This window comes from Nicotiana tomentosiformis, chromosome 11 (genome assembly GCF_000390325.3).
Source record: "Nicotiana tomentosiformis chromosome 11, ASM39032v3, whole genome shotgun sequence".
Taxonomy (NCBI): Eukaryota; Viridiplantae; Streptophyta; class Magnoliopsida; order Solanales; family Solanaceae; genus Nicotiana; species Nicotiana tomentosiformis.
Genome location: NC_090822.1, coordinates 12,007,238 through 12,025,139, shown reverse-complemented (window position 1 = coordinate 12,025,139; position 17,902 = coordinate 12,007,238). Strand labels below are relative to the sequence as shown.

The window sequence follows — 17,902 nt, the reverse complement described above, 5'->3', positions numbered from 1 at the left end:
AGGGCCGGACTCAAAGAAGTATACTCAGCTGCCGTACAAACCAAGCGCGGTACCAGAATTAATCTCGGAGCGATTTAAAATGCCCGAGGTGTCGAAGTATGATGGGACTTCAGACCCTCAAGAGCATATTACCACCTATACAACGGCGGTAAAGGGGAATGATTTAGCTCCCCGCGGGATTGAATTTGTTTTGTTGAAGAAATTCGGAGAGACTCTCACGAGGAGAGACTTGATGTGGTATTCGCTGTTACCCGAGCATTCCATAGATTCCTTTGAGATGCTCGCGGACTATTTTATTAAGGCCCATGCTGGGCCCAGAAAGATACAGGCCCGAAAGGCCTACATATTCAGAATTGCACAAGGAGAGTCTGAGTTGCTACGGAAATTCGTCATCGGGTTCCAAAAGGAGAGGATGTTGCTCTCGGATGTTCCGGATGAATGGGCGGCTGGAGCATTCACCAAGGGTCTGAATCTGAGAAGCTCTGACGCTTCCCGGAAATTGAAGGAAAGCTTGCTTGAGTTCCAAGTGACGACTTGAGTGGATGTCCACAACCGGAACGAGCCTAAGATAAGGATTGAAGATGATCAGATTGGCTTCACGTCGTCGGCAAAAGGACGGGAGAAGAGTAAAGAAAAATCAAAAGATGATTTCGACAAATATAGGCGGTCTTCGAGGGGTCAATTTTTGCCCTACGAATAGGCCGAAGGATGCGACAGAGGTTTTCCGTCGGCAGACAGGTTCGTTACCGACAGAAGAACTGATCGCGATCAGAACAACAGATCCTTGCAGGACAAAGAAACATCAGGTACACGGGATCCTTCCTACCCCAGGCTGTCAGAATACAAATTCAACGTCAGTATAGTGGAGTTGGTATCAGCTATGGGAAACACTAGAGAAGCATGGTTCCCTAAGCTGATGAGGTCCGATCCCAGCCAAAGGGATCCCAATTTGTCGTGCGAGTACCACAGCACGAATGGCCACCGGACTGGGGATTGCCGACATCTGCGTGAAGAAGTGGAGACACTATTGAAAAATAGCCATCTCAAGGAATTCTTAAGTGACTGGGCCAAGAATAATTATGGTCGCAACTGTGATAATGCGGAGCCCTCGAAAGCAGGAGAAGATCCCCCGCGCTAGAAGATCAACATGATCTTCGGGGGGAATGAGATCAACGGGGTCACCTTCTCGGCAGAAAAAAAGACGAAGATATCAATAACCCATAGCAAGAGACTCCGGGAAGTCGCTCAAGACGACACCACTTTCACGGAGGAGGACTATTTCCATCGCACAACGATGCACTGGTAAATTCTTTAAATGTACTAGATTGAAAAATCAAACGTGTTCTGGTGGATCCAGGAAGTTCAGCCAATATCATACAATGGAGGGTATTGGAATAAGCCAAACTCACCGGAAGCATCATTCTGGCCACAAAATAGTGTATATATGTTAAATCTTGAGCCAAGAGTCTATCGTGAACAATCTCTCTACCTCCACAAGATAAGGGTAAGGTCTGTGTATACACTATCATTTCCAGATCTCACTTGTGAAAATACACCGAGTATGTTATTGTTGTATTTAATTAAATTTATTTTAACTTTTTCTTTTATAATCCAGGCATTTGAGATGTGGAGAGATGGAAATGGTATGGAGTTTATGGATCCATCACTTGATGATACAACCTCATCTTGTAAACTATTGAAATGCATGCAAATTGCCCTATTATGTGTCCAAAAAAATCCATTGGATAGGCCTACAATGTTAGAAGTTTCGTATTTATTAAAGGATCTGAATTTAGCTATGAATTCTCCCAAAAGGCCTGCATTTTCTTCAAGGGAAGATGAAGAAGTTGGTAATCCAAATGGCTCAGTACAGGAAATTGGAGAAGTTGACACTGCAACAATTACACAATTGTTTGCACGATAATGTTACTCTTTGTAATTCAATGAATCACTTGAAAAATTGTAAGAAAGATGTTCCATTAATTATATTAATTTCAATTTCTTTTTCAATTCTTCGCTCTGTGTCCTAGTTGGTAGGATTTTATGAATCTGGGATTCAAATTAACTCTTGATATGAAGTTATATACACGCTGACAGCAGTGGCAGCGGTTCCAGGTTATTCACCAAAAGGTGGTTCAAAAAATAAAAAAACTTAAATAAGCAGAGAAGTCAAAGGCATTCAACATCCCATATATATATATATATATATATTAACCCTCTTCCGCCCACCTAGCTCCATCACTGGCTGACAGTATAGAGTAATTTAACATTATTTTATAGCAGGTTTTTCCTTTATTTTCAATTTATTAAATTGATTATCATGTTTTATATATATATATATATATATATATATATATATATATAATATAATGTAATCTCTCGGCGAAGGGAGTTTGGATGAACCATTTTCCGCCCACCTAGCTCCACCACTGGCTGACAGTATAAAATATTTTAACATTATTTATAGTAGGTTTATCCTTTATGTTTAGTTTATTAAATCGATTATCATGTGTTTGATGTGAAGAGGTAATTGTTATTGTAAGTTAATTTTATCTGATGGTGAAAAAAATATATACGTACACTGTCCACGCATAGAACTAATTAAACTCCTTCAATTACTATAGTAGTGACAACTAAACTGGTAGACTTGACTTTTAATTAGCCAACTTGTTCAGTGTTACATGAACATGTATAGCTGTCGGGAATATTTTTCCTTCCATCTAATACGCGATATTAGTCAACTGTTAGTGTGTATAGTATGTACTTAGTAAGAAGGGAAAAATCAGAAAATAGAGAAAGACAGTTGAAAAAATAGAGAGACAGAGATGGAAAATCATTCACAAAAAATTGTGTATTGTGGAAAAGGAATTAATTCGTATATATACCTGACCTTGAAACTTATTTTCTATTATTTACTGAATCTGGAAGCAATAATATATAGGGTAAAATATGTTATGCTAAGTGGTTGCATAAGAGAGTGACACGTGGAGTCGAATGCGGAGGATAGTTAAAACCGAAGACAATCGTTCCATTTGTCATCGGAAAGAATGACGCTCATAAAGATGCAATAAATACCTGCCGCCCGGTAGCATTTAATGGAGAATATTCCACAGCATTTAGTACGTTGTCCGTTACAAAGAATTTGTCAGTTATGCTCATCGTTACACATTCTTCAATGGCCCTCATAATTGACATTAAAGAAGGTCATTATTCTAGGACCTTGTTCCCTAGTTGCAGCTATAAATTGTAAGCTTTATTATCATTGTAAATACATGAATTTTCTGGAAAACTTATGCTATAATCAATTCAAAGCTTTATACAATTTTATCTTCTTAATCCTTGATTTCATTACTATTGTGGTCGAAAGCCCTACTCCCGGAATTATTGTTTCTGCTATTTTGTCTTCATTTCAAGGCTAAGTATTGCGTATTTTGTCAATTATTTTATTATTTAGGATCAAATAATTCAAGTGTTTAGAAACCACGTATAAATTCAACTGTACCGTTTTATGCATAAATAATTTGGTGCCCACCGTAGGGCCTAGATAGTCGTGTAATTAAGTTGATCCTTCTCTTTTTTACTAACGTGTTTTGATTATTTGTCATCGTAAAAAATGGCAGATAATGGTATTTACAACACACAATCTTGAAGCCAAAGGAGACCAACCTCATCATGAGGATTCAGTCAGTGACACCCGCAATGAAGGGAATGATGCTACGCCGGTCCACGACAGGAGGCACCCGCGACATGTTCGGGAGGCGACTCCCGATGATGCTGAAGAGGAGCATGTTGTTGAAGCGGTAAGGGTCCTGCAAGAGCAACAAGCGGTCATTCTAGGCCATCTCACACGTCAGGATAAGGTTATGACGAAGTTGAAGCAGGCATTCTCGGGGGCTTCCAATAATGCGAATGGACAAGGTCCAGGTCCTCCCGATGCTCCAGCGAATCAAACAACGCCAGAGGGTAGACAACAATACCCCGAGGGGCGAGGTTGGCTCCGATGGGGCTAGGGGAGCGGATTCGGCCCTAACAACGAGAACGATCCCTTCAAGAGCGAACTCTTACGGTTTATGAGGGAAGTGAACATCCGCATGGACCAAATCCTGGGTACGCCACAAGTGATAAAAGGGCCGGTCTCAAAGAAGTATACTCAGCTGCCGTACAAACCAAGCGCGGCACCAGAATTAATCTCGAAGAGATTTAAAATGCCCGACGTGCCGAAGTATGATGGAACTTCAGACCCTCAGGAACATATTACCACCTATACAACGACAGTAAAGGGGAACGATTTAGCTCCCCACGAGATTGAATTTGTTTTGCTGAAGAAATTCAGAGAGACTCTCATGAGGAGAGCCTTGACGTGGTATTCGTTGTTACCCGAGCATTCCGTAGATTCCTTTGAGATGCTCGCAGACTCTTTTATTAAGGCCCATACCGGGGCCAGAAAGGTGCAGGCCCGAAAGGCCGACATATTTAGAATTGCACAAGGAGATCCCGAGTTGCTGCGGGAATTCGTCATCCGGTTCCAAAAGGAGAGAATGTTGCTCCTGGTTGTTCCAGATGAATGGGCGGCTCGAGCATTTACCAAGGGTCTGAATCTGAGAAGTTCTGACGCTTCCCAAAAATTGAAGGAGAGCTTGCTTGAGTTCCAAGTAATGACTTGGACGGATGTACACAACTGGTACGAGTCTAAGATAAGGATTGAAAATGATCAGATTGGCTTCCCGTCGTCAGCAAAAGGACGGGAGAAGAGTAAAGAAAAATCAAAAGACAATTTCGACAAAGATTGACGGTCTTTGAGGGGTCAGTTTTTTGCCTATGAACGGGCCAAAGGATGCGGCAGAGGTTTTCGGTCGGCAGATAGGTTCGTTACCGACAGAAGAACTGATCGCAGTCAGAACAACAGATCCTTGCAGGACAAAGAAGCGTCAAGTACATGGGATCCTTCCTACCCCAGGCTGTCAGAATACAAATTCAATGGCAGTGTAGTGGAGTTGGTACCAACTATGAGAAACATTAAAGAAGCATGGTTCCCGAAGTCGATGAGGTCCGATCCGAGCCAGAGGGATCCAAATTTGTGGTGCGAGTACCACAGTACGAATGGCCACTGGACTAGGGACTGCCGACATCTACGTGAAGAAGTAGCGACATTATTGAAAAATGGCCATCTCAGGGAATTCTTAAGTGATCGGGCCAAGAATAATTATGGCCGCAACTGTGATAACGCGGAGCCCTCGAAAGCAGGAGAAGATCCCCCGCTCCAGAAGATCAACATGATCTTCGGGGGGAACGAGATCAACGGGGTCACCTTCTCGGCAACAAAAAAGACGAAGGTATCAATAACCCATAGCAAGAGACTCCGAGAAGTAACTGAAGACGGCATCACTTTCACAGAGGAGGACGCAGATGGATTGTTGCTACCGCACAAAGATGCACTGGTAATTTCTTTAAAGGTTCTAGATTTCAAAATCAAACGTGTTCTGGTATATCCAGGAAGTGTAGCCAATATTATACAATGGAGGGTATTAGAACAAGCCAAACTCACCGGAAGCATCATTCCGGCCACAAAACTCCTTGTCGGGTTCAACTTCGCAAGCGTAACAACCCGAGGAGAGATCATGCTGCCCTCGAACGCCGAAGAAGTGATGAAGACGGCTCTGTTTGAAGTTGTGGACGGTGAAATGGGTTATAATATTATTTTGGGAAAACCGTGGTTGCACGAGATGAGAGACGTACCATCAACGTATCATCAGTTGCTGAAATTCCCAACACCCGGAGGAATCAAATAGATAAGAGGCGACCAACCAGCGGCAAGGGAGATGAATGAGATTTCGGTCTCCAGTAGCAAAAGGAAGGAGCATGAGGCATAAAAATTACAGGAACCGGTGCCTGCTCCCGAATCGACTGAAGTTAGCCAGGGAGAGAGGCGTCGAAATCTTATCAGGTGCCGAGATATTTCTAGGTACCAGAAGAGACGGATGCTACAAAATCCACAGCAGAAGAGCTCGAGCAAGTTGCATTGTTTAAAAAGTTCTTGGAGAGGAAATTCCACTTGGGGACAAGATTGTACCCCGAGCTCAGGTTTGGCTTTATTGAATTTCTTAAATATAATGCCGATTGTTTTGCGTGGTCGTATGCGGATATGACAGGTATACCAACGGAAGTGGCCGTACACAAGCTAAGCTTGGATCCCAACATCCCTCCGGTAAGACAAAAGAAACGCCCTATTGCGGAGGCCAGAAATAAATTCGTCAAAGAAGAGGTAACTCGCCTACTTGATACCGGTTCAATCCGAAAGGTAAAGTATCCAGACTGGCTATCTAATGTAGTAGTAGTTCCTAAGAAAAATAATAAATTCCGCATATGTGTAGATTATAAGGACTTGAATAAGACGTGCTCAATAGACTTGTTCCCATTGCCAAACATCGATCAAATGATTGATGCGACGGACGGGCACGAGTTAATGCGTTTCCTTGATGCTTATTCCAGGTACAACCAAATTAAGATGAACCCGGAGGATCAGGAAAAAACTTCGTTCATAACGAATTTCGGCACATATTTCTATAATGTGATGCCCTTAGGGCTAAAGATCGCTGGAGTCACTTATCAACGGCTCATAAACAATATGTTTGAAAAACAAATAGGGAAGACTATGGAAGTTTATATAGACTATATGCTCATTAAGTCATTGAACGCAGGTGATAATATTAAGTATCTGTAAGAAACTTTTGACATCCTAAGGAAGCATAACATGGAGCTTAACCTTGAGAAGTGCGTGCTCGGGGTCAGCTCCGGCAAGTTTCTAGGATTTCTGATATTACAAAGGAGGATTGAGGTAAACCACGATAAGATCAAAGCCATCGAAGACATCCCGGACCATCTATCAAGCGTGAAAGAAGTTCAAAGGCTCACACGAAGATTGGTCGCTTTAAGCAGGTTTATTTCCCGGTCATTAGAAAAATGCCATTGTTTCTTCATGCTGCTCAAAAAGAAAAACAACTTCGAATGGACCCAGGAATGCCAGCATGCTTTGAGAGATTTGAAAAGGTACTTGTCAAGCCCTCCGTTACTATCAAAACCAAAGGAAGGTGAAACACTCTTAGTTTACCTCGTAGTCTCGGAGGTAGCGGTAAGCGCAGTTTTAGTCTGTGAGGACGAAGGTACGCAATCTCCCATTTATTGCGTTAGTAGAAATTTTATGGAAGCAGAAACTCGCTACCCATATTTGGAGAAGTTGGCTTTCGTGGTCGCCGCTCGGAAGCTGAGGCCTTACTTCCAATGTCACCCGATAGCTGTGGTGACCACCTTTCCCCTACGGAACATCTTCTACAAACTCGAATGCTTGGGTAGATTGGCCAAATGGGTCATCGAAATGAGTGAATTTGACATAGAGTATAAATCGAGGACTGCGATTAAGTCACAAGTTTTGGCTGACTTTGTGGCCGATTTCAGTCTGGGATTGCTGCCTATGGCAACCAAGGAAGCAGTCATGGTGTCAGAATCGACATCGGGAGTTTGGACCTTATTTATGGAATGAACTTCCAACATAAAGGGGTCCGGGCTTGGCATAGTGTTAACCACGCCTTCGGGAGAAACCCTAAAGCATGCCATAAAAACGGTCCATTTAACTAACAACGAAGCAGAGTATGAAGCTTTGATTACAGGACTCGAACTGGCCCGGGGACTAGATTCTGAGGTCATAGAAATCAAATGCAACTCCCAACTGGTGGTAAATCAGGTCTACGGGATCTTTGAAACCAAAGAGGAGCGCATGCAATAATACGTAGTGAAGGTCCATGCTCTGCTGGCTTGATTTTGGGAGTGGTCGATTACTCACATCCCGAGGGAAGAAAATGCAGAAGCAGATGCATTAGCTAACCTCGGTTCATCAACAGAAATGACGGGATCGAATTCCGGGATGGTAGTACAACTCATGCACTCAGTCCTGGACGCAGATAGCTATTATGAGGTAAATACGACTAATTTGGTCTGGGACTGGAGGAATGAGATCATAGATTATCTTGAGCACGGGAAGTTTCCCGAAGACTCCAAGGAGTCCCGGGCACTACGCGCCAAAGCAGCACAATATAACTTCAAAGGAGTCCAACTATACAGGAATTCTTTCCAAGGCCCACTGGCCCGATGCTTGGGAGTGTCCGAAGCTAATTATGTTATGTGAGAAGTCCACGAAGGAATATGTGGAAATTATTCAGGCATAGACTCCTTAGTGCTAAAATTGGTAAGGGCGGGATATTATTGGCCTCGAATGGAACAAGACGCCAAAGCTTTCGTGCAAATATGCGATTAGTGCCAACGCTACGCACCATTGGTACATCAACTAGCAGAACCATTACATTATGTTTTATCTCCATGGTCATTCATGAAGTGTGGAATGGATATCGTCGGACCACTGTCGCCGGCCCCTGGTAAGGTAAGGTTTCTTTTAATTTTAACTGACTATTTTTCTAAGTGGATTGAAGCGGGTCCTTATCAGAAGATTGGTGAACGTGAAGTGGGATTTCTTGTGGGAGAACATAATTTGCAGATTTGGAATACCAAAAGAGATAGCATGCGATAACGGGCCACAATTTATAGGCGCAAAGATCAAAAAGTTCGTTGAAGATTTGAAAATCTAGAGAATCACATCTTCACCCTATCATCCGAGCGCAAATGGTCAAGCGGAATCGACAAACAAAGTGATTATACAAAATCTCAAGAAAAGGTTGGTAGCGGCTAAAGGTAAATGGACTAAGGAACAACCTGGATTGCGATGGGCGTAACGTCTAAATCGAGCACAGGAGAAACTCTTTTTTCCCTCGTGTACGGAGCAGAAGCCTTAATCCCTTTGGAAGTAGGAGAGCCTACCTTGAGATATTTCTAGGCAAGTGAAGAGACAAACAACGAAGCAATGTTAGTCAACTTGGAGCTACTCGATTAGCGCAGGGACTTGGCACATATAAGAATGGCAACCCAGAAGCAGATAATGGAAAGATATTATAATCGAAGAGCCAACCTCTATTATTTTAAAGTGGGAGACTTGGTTCTAAGAAAAATAACTTAAAACACCTGAGAACTCAATGCAGGGAAGCTAGGTCTAACTTGGGAAGGCCCCTACCAGGTCTTAGCTCTCACCGGGAAAGGTTCATACGAGTTGGAGAATCAGGATGGGGAAAAGTTGCCAAGCAACTGCAATGTGGCACACCTCAAGAGATATTATTGCTGTTGTACTGAAAGTATGTGCTGCACTCTTTTTCCATTCGTCCAGGTTTTTTTCGGGAAAGGTATTTAATGAGGCAGCAACGAAAAGCATACTACAAAGAAAGTTTCAACAGCAACAATAAGACCTTTAATAGAAGGGTACACAAGCGAAGAACCACTATGGGGCAGTTAGATAATCTTTGGCTCGATAGCAAAATTCCCACTGGGAAAGTGAGTTTGCTATCAAGCAAAGGTTACCCGACTGTTCAGAAGTGCAAACTACTAAAGGATTGTTAGATAGTCTTTTGCTCGATAGCATAAATTCCTAAAGGGAAGCGAAGTTTGTTACCGAGCTGAAGATTGTCTAGCAATTCATTAGTGGGGTCCTCGAAGGTGCAAGACTTCCAGTGTTCCAATTCGCATCCTTTGCATTTGAACACTATGGGGGAATGATATGAGGATACGACAACAATGACTGCCTCGTTGACCGGAGCATGAAAACAGGAAACATAGTTATATCATCGGGACCGAGGACTGCACGGCCAGCCCCGTAAGAACCAAGTTGTATGAGTTAGCCACAAGAAATGGCAATTTTTTTAGCATAACGAATTCTTATGTACTTTTTGAAAAAGGAAGAAATAAAGTAAAGTCCTTTTATTTTCCATCTTGTTTCTTGTCTGACAGATGAATTGATTTTATCATTTGAAAGTTAAACAAGTACTTCAAATGTTAGTGCCATAATGAATAGGAGACATCCTTTTCAAGAGCACCGTAAACATAATAGGGCCCTCTCTTATGAAAATCCTCACGATAAAGAGTTAATTTCAGAAGAACTTGTGCCCAAAATCCAAATGCTTTCGGAAAAAAATACACCCAAGGCCTTACACAATAAGACGCAAACAGTAAAACTTACGCAGAACACTTAAGCAAAAAAGAATGCAAAGATTAAAACTTGCATAAATGTTCAAATGAAAGAAAGATTCATGTAATACTTGAGAAAAAGGTGTATTTATTCACAATAAACGTTCTGAAGTGGCACCGATACAAAAGTTAGAAAAAGAAAGGAAAATCTAAATTGCTGCATCTCCGGAACCCGGAGGAAGAAAAGTGTATGTGCCCCCAGGGGAAGTGGGTAGATCCGCCGATGGCTCAACATCTTGGCCCTCATCAGTTTGGCAATAAACATCTTTGACTTCCATTTTCTCTTCAGTTCTCGAAGTTTCGGAACTAGAACCAGAAGAACTGGAAGCATCAGGCCCCACCGGGAGACCCCTTTTATCAGTTGACTCAAACTCACGGGCCCTAGCTATTTCGACATCAAATTCAATGATACCCGCTTTAGCCTCTTCCAAGGTTTTTCTCCTCATGCTGTACATAATATAAGTTTTCTCAACAACGAGGGAAGCCTCTTGGTGCTTAAGTTCTTCTTTGAGTTGCGTAACCTCGGCAGAAAGGTTTTCCCCGGCGGATCTAATGGATTTAAGGCTAACATCGAGGTCACGGACAGTTGAGCTAAAAATCCTATTATGCTCAATAGTCTTCCTATACTTCTCCTCCAATTGGGCATGTTTCACCCCCGCAACTGCAAGCTCTTCAGTTTTGGAGTTCAGAGATGCCTCTAAGTTGGTCAATCTTTCAGTGGAGGTAGCCTCGCGATCGGTTACAGCAAGAACGACACTATAGACTTTAGCCCATTTGTCCATGGCTTTATTAAATTTAACCCTCAGTGGGCCAATCTATTGGCTAAGGGTTTTCACTTCTTGCTCGCTTTGCTACAAACGAGCCTCCAACACAATGACCTTAGTAGCTTTGGCTTCCAATTCTGAGAGGCGAGCAGCAGTTTGCTCTTGCTCGGCCAAAAGTTGATTCCATGCAAGGTAAGTTCTTCTTTTCCCTAATCAACCTATGGATACCATCGGAAGCAAGAAAATTGGCCTACAAAACAAAAAAGGCAAACTCGGGATATTTTCAGGCAAAAATAGAAGAAATAACAAAAGAAGTGAATAATGTACCGCTACAGAGTTGTGCATGGCGTTGTTCAACAAACACTCTCCCGAGAGAGCCTGTATCTTTTTCCAGTCATTTTCTGAAGCCAAAGGCTTCATATAGTTAGCAAGTTCCACCGGCCGGGATAGCAAATTGCATCCGGTGGAGACCAAGAGAGTAATGCTCATTTTCCTTTGCGGATGAATTCCTTCCAAACCCGAGCTATCTGAGGGGGAGAGCATAGTTTTACCCCAAATTCCCATAAACTGGGGACTGGGGGAAAAGAACACCCTCTTCTCCAGCAGATGTGGCCAGTGGAGATGATATAGCAGTTGCTGGTAGATAGTTGGTGAATGTGGAGATGATGTAGCAGTTGTTGGTGTCAGTGAAGATAGAGATGAAACTGATGGTGTTGAAGGGAGAGAAGCAGCCGCGACAAACACAGTGTTGGTTGTTGGTTGCTCGTCAACCGAAGAAGGAAGGGACCCGGTACTTAGCCCCAAAATACCGGGCGCAACGACTGGGATCTGGAAGTGGGAGTTGGCATTTTCCACCATTTAATAGTCCTCCCAGAACGCTGAGACATCGTCCTCAGTTGGTGTAACTAACTCAATAAATTGAGCGGTCTGTTGAGTTGAGGAAGGTTGTCGTCTTCTATGTAAAGAAGCTCCCTCCTTGCTAGCTTCTCCATCATCGTCAATCATCATGGTATATATGGCCGGCCCGGATGGAGGGCTCGTCACCACAACTTCCGGAGACTACTCGAGGGCAGCATTCTTCGCCCTCTTATTCTTTCCCCCAGCCGCGGAGGAACGCCTTTTTTTGGTTGCTTGTTCTTTGTACGGGGAGTCCGAAAAGAAGCACTTGCACCAGAACCAGGCCCGAAGATGCCTGTCTCTGAAAAAGCTTTCTGCAACTAGGGTTGGGCATAAAATCCGAAAAATTAAATTCTGAACCGAACCGAACCGAACCGAATTAATTTGGTATTTCGGTTTTGATTTTTTCGGTATTTCAGTACATAAATTATGGTATTTTGGTAGTTCGGTACGGTATACGGTATTGGATATTTAAAATTTTGGTATTTCGGTATACCAAAATATTTAGTCCAAACCCAACTTTATTTTTATTTTCCATCCCAATAATCCTAAGCCCACACCCCAATACCCCTATTTCCCTAATCCCTTAGAGGCTTAGAGGGACTTACGGGCAGCATCAACTCTTTCCTCATTTTCCTTTCTATTTTCTAACCTAAACTTCTCTCAAAAATTTTAACTTTGCTTGGTTGCTGCTGATTCACGAGTCACGACTACAATAGCTTCACGACCTCGGCGATGGTGACTCATCTCCTCGGTGACTGCTTGTTTGCTCATTATTGACCTTCATTCAGGTTCATAACTTCTTCATTCTTCATTGTTGACCTTCATTCATGCGAGCTATAATTTTTTGAATTAAACCCAAGCTACTCTGCTAAGTGAACACTGTCCGGCTATAATCTGTTCTAGAAAGGGTTAACTTGTTTTTAAAATAAAGCATTTTTCCTTTGTTTACTCTGGTATGGAGACACTGTCAACTTTTTGAACTGGAACTTGTAGCTTTTCTTTTACAATCCTAAGCTTAATAAAAGACGGAGGATGACTGATGCTTGATGTAGCGGTTGGTTATATCAAGGAATCTTTTGGAGAAAGAACTTCCTATCTAGAATGGAACATTACTTGATTATGGTTTTGATTGAAGGAACTATGTTACTGGGCACTTCATTTTAAGGCCAGCAGTGGCTTTTCCAACTGTGTTACTGGAACATTGCAATTTTGGTTTTTAGCACATCGTGTACAAACGTCCAGTTGACTGTCTACTCCATCTATATCATCTATTCTGTTAATGTATCAAACCGAAACCGTGCCGAACCAAAGTAAGAAATACTGAACCATACCGAACTACTTTGGTACGGTATTTGGTATACACAATTTATAAATCGAATACCGAAATATCGAACCTAAGTTTTTAAATACCTAATCGAAATGCTGAATGCCCACCCCTATCTGCAACAGCCTCTCCACATCAGCAAGATCGGCCAAAATGTCCTCCTTGGGGACGACAACTGAGCCCTAGGGTAGACCTATATTCAACAAGAGAGAAGAGTCAGATAACTTTATCATAAGAAAAGGTAAGGACACGATGAATTAAACTTACCATGATCTTTGGCCTTCCACCTATATTTCAGGGATAACTCTTTCCACGAGCGGGTTTCGGGCGTAGTAACATCCAAAAAATTTTGAACCCATTGGTCCAAGCCCTCAACCCTAGGGGGAACCTACTGAGTCGCTGAGGTAGGTAAAGGAAGAAAAGTTAAGAATAACGAGAAAAGGATCTTTAACAACAGTAGAAGCAAATTGTATATTTATGAGTGCAGTTCCACAATTCCGGGAAGGAAGGTGTTGAGTCTGGGATGATGTCACTGGTGGCAACGGAGACAAACCGTTTCATCCACCCACGATTATTATCATCATCCATACTGGATAGCAATGCATGGTGGCATTACTTGTTGAAGTTGATCATCCCCCCACGGAATATCATGGGGGAATAAAGGTTCATCACATGAGCCAAAGATAGCTCCTCCCCATTTCCTGGTACAAATGCCGAAAGCAAGCAATTATCCTCCACACAGAGGGACTCACCTGTACCAAACACACTTGATAGCGGAGGCAAAACTCCTCAATGACAGAGTCAAGCTCTCAACTCAAAGAAAATATCCCCAAAGTGAAGGGATATGTATAGAAGTACGTAAAACCTTTCTTGGGTAAGGTTACCCGCTATGCCAGGTCAGGAGCGATGATTTCTAAATCCTGGCAACGACAATCTTCTTTCACATCAGGAATGCTGGAAGGACGGATGGAAGAAGGATATCTGCTAACGGCCCATGTATGAGGGCTAATAAAAGGAAATTTTCTTCAAAGTCTTTTTTTGTAACAAGACTTCTAGAGATAATGGTGCTCACTATTAGAGGAGTGGCATCCTCGGCTTTGTTTTTGTTCGTTGAGGAACTGGTATTTTTTGAAGAAGAAGTCATTATATGTTATGGAAAAAGGAAAAGTGTTTCTCTTTTGAAAGGAGTTAAAGAAAGGTTGAAGAAAATAGTACAAGTTGAATGAAGAGAGTTTGGTGAATTATGGAGTATGAATGAAGGAGGTTAATGCGTATAAATAAAGGGGGGGTTTTTTGGCTAAATCCGTGGCCATGATTACCTCGATAACCGGCAAAGGTTATGTTGAATCGTAGGATGACGCATGTTCGGGGGGTTAAATGCGGAGAGACGTGCGTCTAATCAATCATCAAAGCTTTTCAGAGGGAATAAGAGTAATTCCCGCCAAAAAGAATGTTTCTGCCAACTTCCCGGTGATACAAAGTTATGTCACCAGAAAGCAGGGAGACTATATATATAGGGTAAAATATGCTATGTTAAGTGGTTGCATAAGAGAGTGACATGTGGAGCCGAAAGCGGATGATAGTTAAAATCGAAGATAATTGTTCCATTTGTTAACAGAAAGAATGACGCTCATAAAGATGCAATAAATACCTGTCGCCCGGTAGCATTTAATGGAGAATATTTCACATCATTTAGTACATTGCCCGTTACAATGAATTTGTCGTTTATGCTCATCATTACACAATTTTAAATGGCCCTTATAATTGACATTAAAGAAGGGCATGATCCTAGGACCTTGTTCTCTAGGTGCAGCTATAAATTGTCTTTGTTATCATTGTAAATGACACGAATTTTCTAGTAAACTTATGTTATAATCAATTCAAAGTTTTATACAATTTTATCTTCTTAATCTTTGAGTTCATTATTGTTGTGCCCGGAAACCCTACTCCCGAAATTACTATTTCTGCTATTTTGTCTTTATTTCAAGGCTAAGTATTGCATATTTTTCAATTATTTTATTATTTAAGGATCAAATTAATTTATTTATCTAGAAATCACGTATAAATTCAACTGTGTCATTTTACGGGTAAACAAATACATATATTATAACGACCCAGCCGGTCGTTTTGAATATTATAACCCCGTTCCCCCATTTATTACTCAATTTATGCCTTGTAATTGATTTATGACTTATCGGGTTAGTTGGTTCAGGTCCGGAAGGAATTCAGAATGAAATGAGACACTTAGTCTCACAATTGAAAATTTTAAGTTAGAAAAGTGGATCGGATATGGACCTATGTGTAAATGACCTCGAATTTGAATTTTGATGATTCCAATAGCTCCGTATGGTGATTTTGGACTTAGGAGCGTGTCCGGAAAATTTTTTGGAGGTCCGTAGAGGAATTAGGCTTGAAATGCCGAAAGTTGAATTTTTGGAAAGTTTGACCAAGGGGTTGACTTTTTGATATCGGGGTCAAAATCCGATTCTGAAAATTTTAATAGGTCTGTTATATCATTTATGACTTGTGTGCAAAATTTGAGGTCAATCGGACGTGATTTGATAGGTTTCGGCGTCATTTGTAGAAATTAGAAATTTCAAAGTTTATTACGCTTGAATTGTGGTGTAATTCATGGGTTTAGTATTTTTTGAGGTGATTTGAGGATTCAAATAAGTTCGTATGATATTTTAGGACTTGTTGGTATATTTGGTCGAGGTCCCGAGGGCCTCGGGTGAGTTTCGGATGGTTAACGGATCAATAATTGAACTACTACAGCTGCTGCAATTTCCTTTTGTTAGAAATTTCTTCTGCCAGAATCGAACCCAGAGAATCGAGCCCAAATAAATCGAGCCCAGGGTCGAAGGCCACGATTGAAGGCAGGGTCGAGGATCATGATTGAAGCCATGATCGACCCCAGGGTAGAGGGCCACGATCGAAGGCAGGGTCGAGGATCAGGATCGAAGCCACGATCGAGCTCAGGGTCGAGGGCCACGATCGAAGACCGGGGTCGAAGACATGATCGAAGGCTAGGGTCGAGGGCCAGGATCGAGGGTCAGAATCGAGGCCCAGGATCGAGGATCTCGATCGAAGGCCAAGATCGAGGCAGAACCGAGGCAGTTAGGGACTTCGTCCCATTCGCTATTTTTGACAAATTTGAGCTTGAGGAGAGGCGATTTTTGATAGATTTTCAAGGAAAACATGAGTTAAGTCCCTTGTAATCATTTCTACTCCATAATATTATATTATCATCGAATAATCCGACTAGATTACATGATTTTGAGGTGTAAATCGGAGATTGGAACTTAGAAATTTGGAAATAAGATTTGTAGATTTGAGGGTCGAGTTGGGGTCGGATTTTGATAAAATTGTATGGTTAGACTCGTGGTTGAATGTGCTTTCGGATTTTGTAACTTCTGTCGAGTTCTGAGACATGGGCCCCATGGGCGATGTTTGAGCTAAATTTCGGATTTTTATGGAAAATTAGTATTTTCTTATGGAATTAATTCCAATAAATTTTATTGACTGAAAAGAATTATTCGTGACTAGATTTGAGGCATTCAGAGGCCGATTTTCAAGGCAAAGGCATAGCAGAGTAAAGAATTTCACGTTTTGAGGTAAGTAATAGTTTTAAATCTGGTCCTGAGGGTATGAAACCCCGGAATTTTGTGTCATGTGATTATTTTGGAGGTGACGCACATGCTAGGTGATGGCGTGTGGGCATGCACCGATGGAATTGTGACTTGGTCCATCCCGTGAAACTGTAAAGTTAAATAATTTGTTGTTAGCTATATGCTCTTTATGTGTTGAAGAAATTTGACTATAAATCATGTTAGAAATCATGCTTAGGCTATGTGATAGTATTGTTGGGACTCATAGAGGGCACAAACTTATTGAATTAATTGCTAATTTCTATCTTGTGCTCAGTCATGATTTTACTTGCGTATCATACCTCAGTCTTTCTTGATATTTGTTGATGCATTATGTTATCTTTGTTTGGGCTGATCTTTGTGATTTCTGAGAGCCCGAGAGACTAGAGAGGTTGAGGACTGAGTAAGGCCGAGGGCCTGTCGGTGAGATAAGGATATTATGGCACGTGAGTTGTACGTGCAAGATATTATAACATGTGAGTTGTCTATGCAACACGTGAGTTGTCCGTGCAAATTATGGCGCTTGGTCTATAGGAGCCCCTCCGGAGTCTGTACACCCCCAGCGAGCGCGAGTACCCATTGAGTGTGAGTGCTGAGGCTTGAGAGCCGAGTGGTTGAGCTGTTGTGATGAGTTGAGTGACTGTCGCCTGAGACGTTGTACTTGCTTTGCATTTCTTATTGCACTTGATTGCTATCTGTCATTATCGTGAAATCTCTGAAATATTTTTATATCCGGATTACATGAAATTGAACTGTATAAAATTGATTTGACTTAAACTGCCGGATTTGGAAGCATGTCTATTCTTTGCTGGAGATACTGAAAATAAACTATAACTGTGTAGCTCGTCATTATCTTCAGTTCCTTAGTTATTATTGTTACTTGCTGAGTTGATTGTACTCATACTACACCTTGCACTTCGTGTGTAGATCCAGGTGTTCCCGGACAAAGCGGGTGTTGATCATTTCACGCAGTTGATTTTTTGGAGATTTTGAGGTAGCTGCTGTATTCCGCAGACCTTGGCTCTCCTTCCCTATCTCCATGTTTTACTATATTTGGTCTCAGACTATTATAGATCGTATTTTCTAGACTTGTATTTATATTAGATGCTCATGTACTCCGTGACACCAGGTTTTGGGGAGTGTTCATG

General features: G+C 41.8%; 1 protein-coding gene across 1 annotated transcript; it reads left to right on the top strand.

Annotated features, from left to right (window-relative positions):
- Positions 1-4,205: 4,205 nt before the first annotated feature.
- On the top strand, positions 4,206-4,790 carry LOC104100431 (uncharacterized). The gene has a single exon (XM_009607657.2). The coding sequence runs from the start codon at positions 4,206-4,208 to the stop codon at positions 4,788-4,790; it is 585 nt and encodes a 194-aa protein (XP_009605952.2).
- Positions 4,791-17,902: the final 13,112 nt, after the last annotated feature.

Excerpts from the sequence above, each read along its gene's own strand:
- LOC104100431 (XM_009607657.2), top strand. The coding sequence starts at position 4,206 with ATGCCCGACGTGCCGAAGTATGATGGAACTTCAGACCCTCAGGAACAT.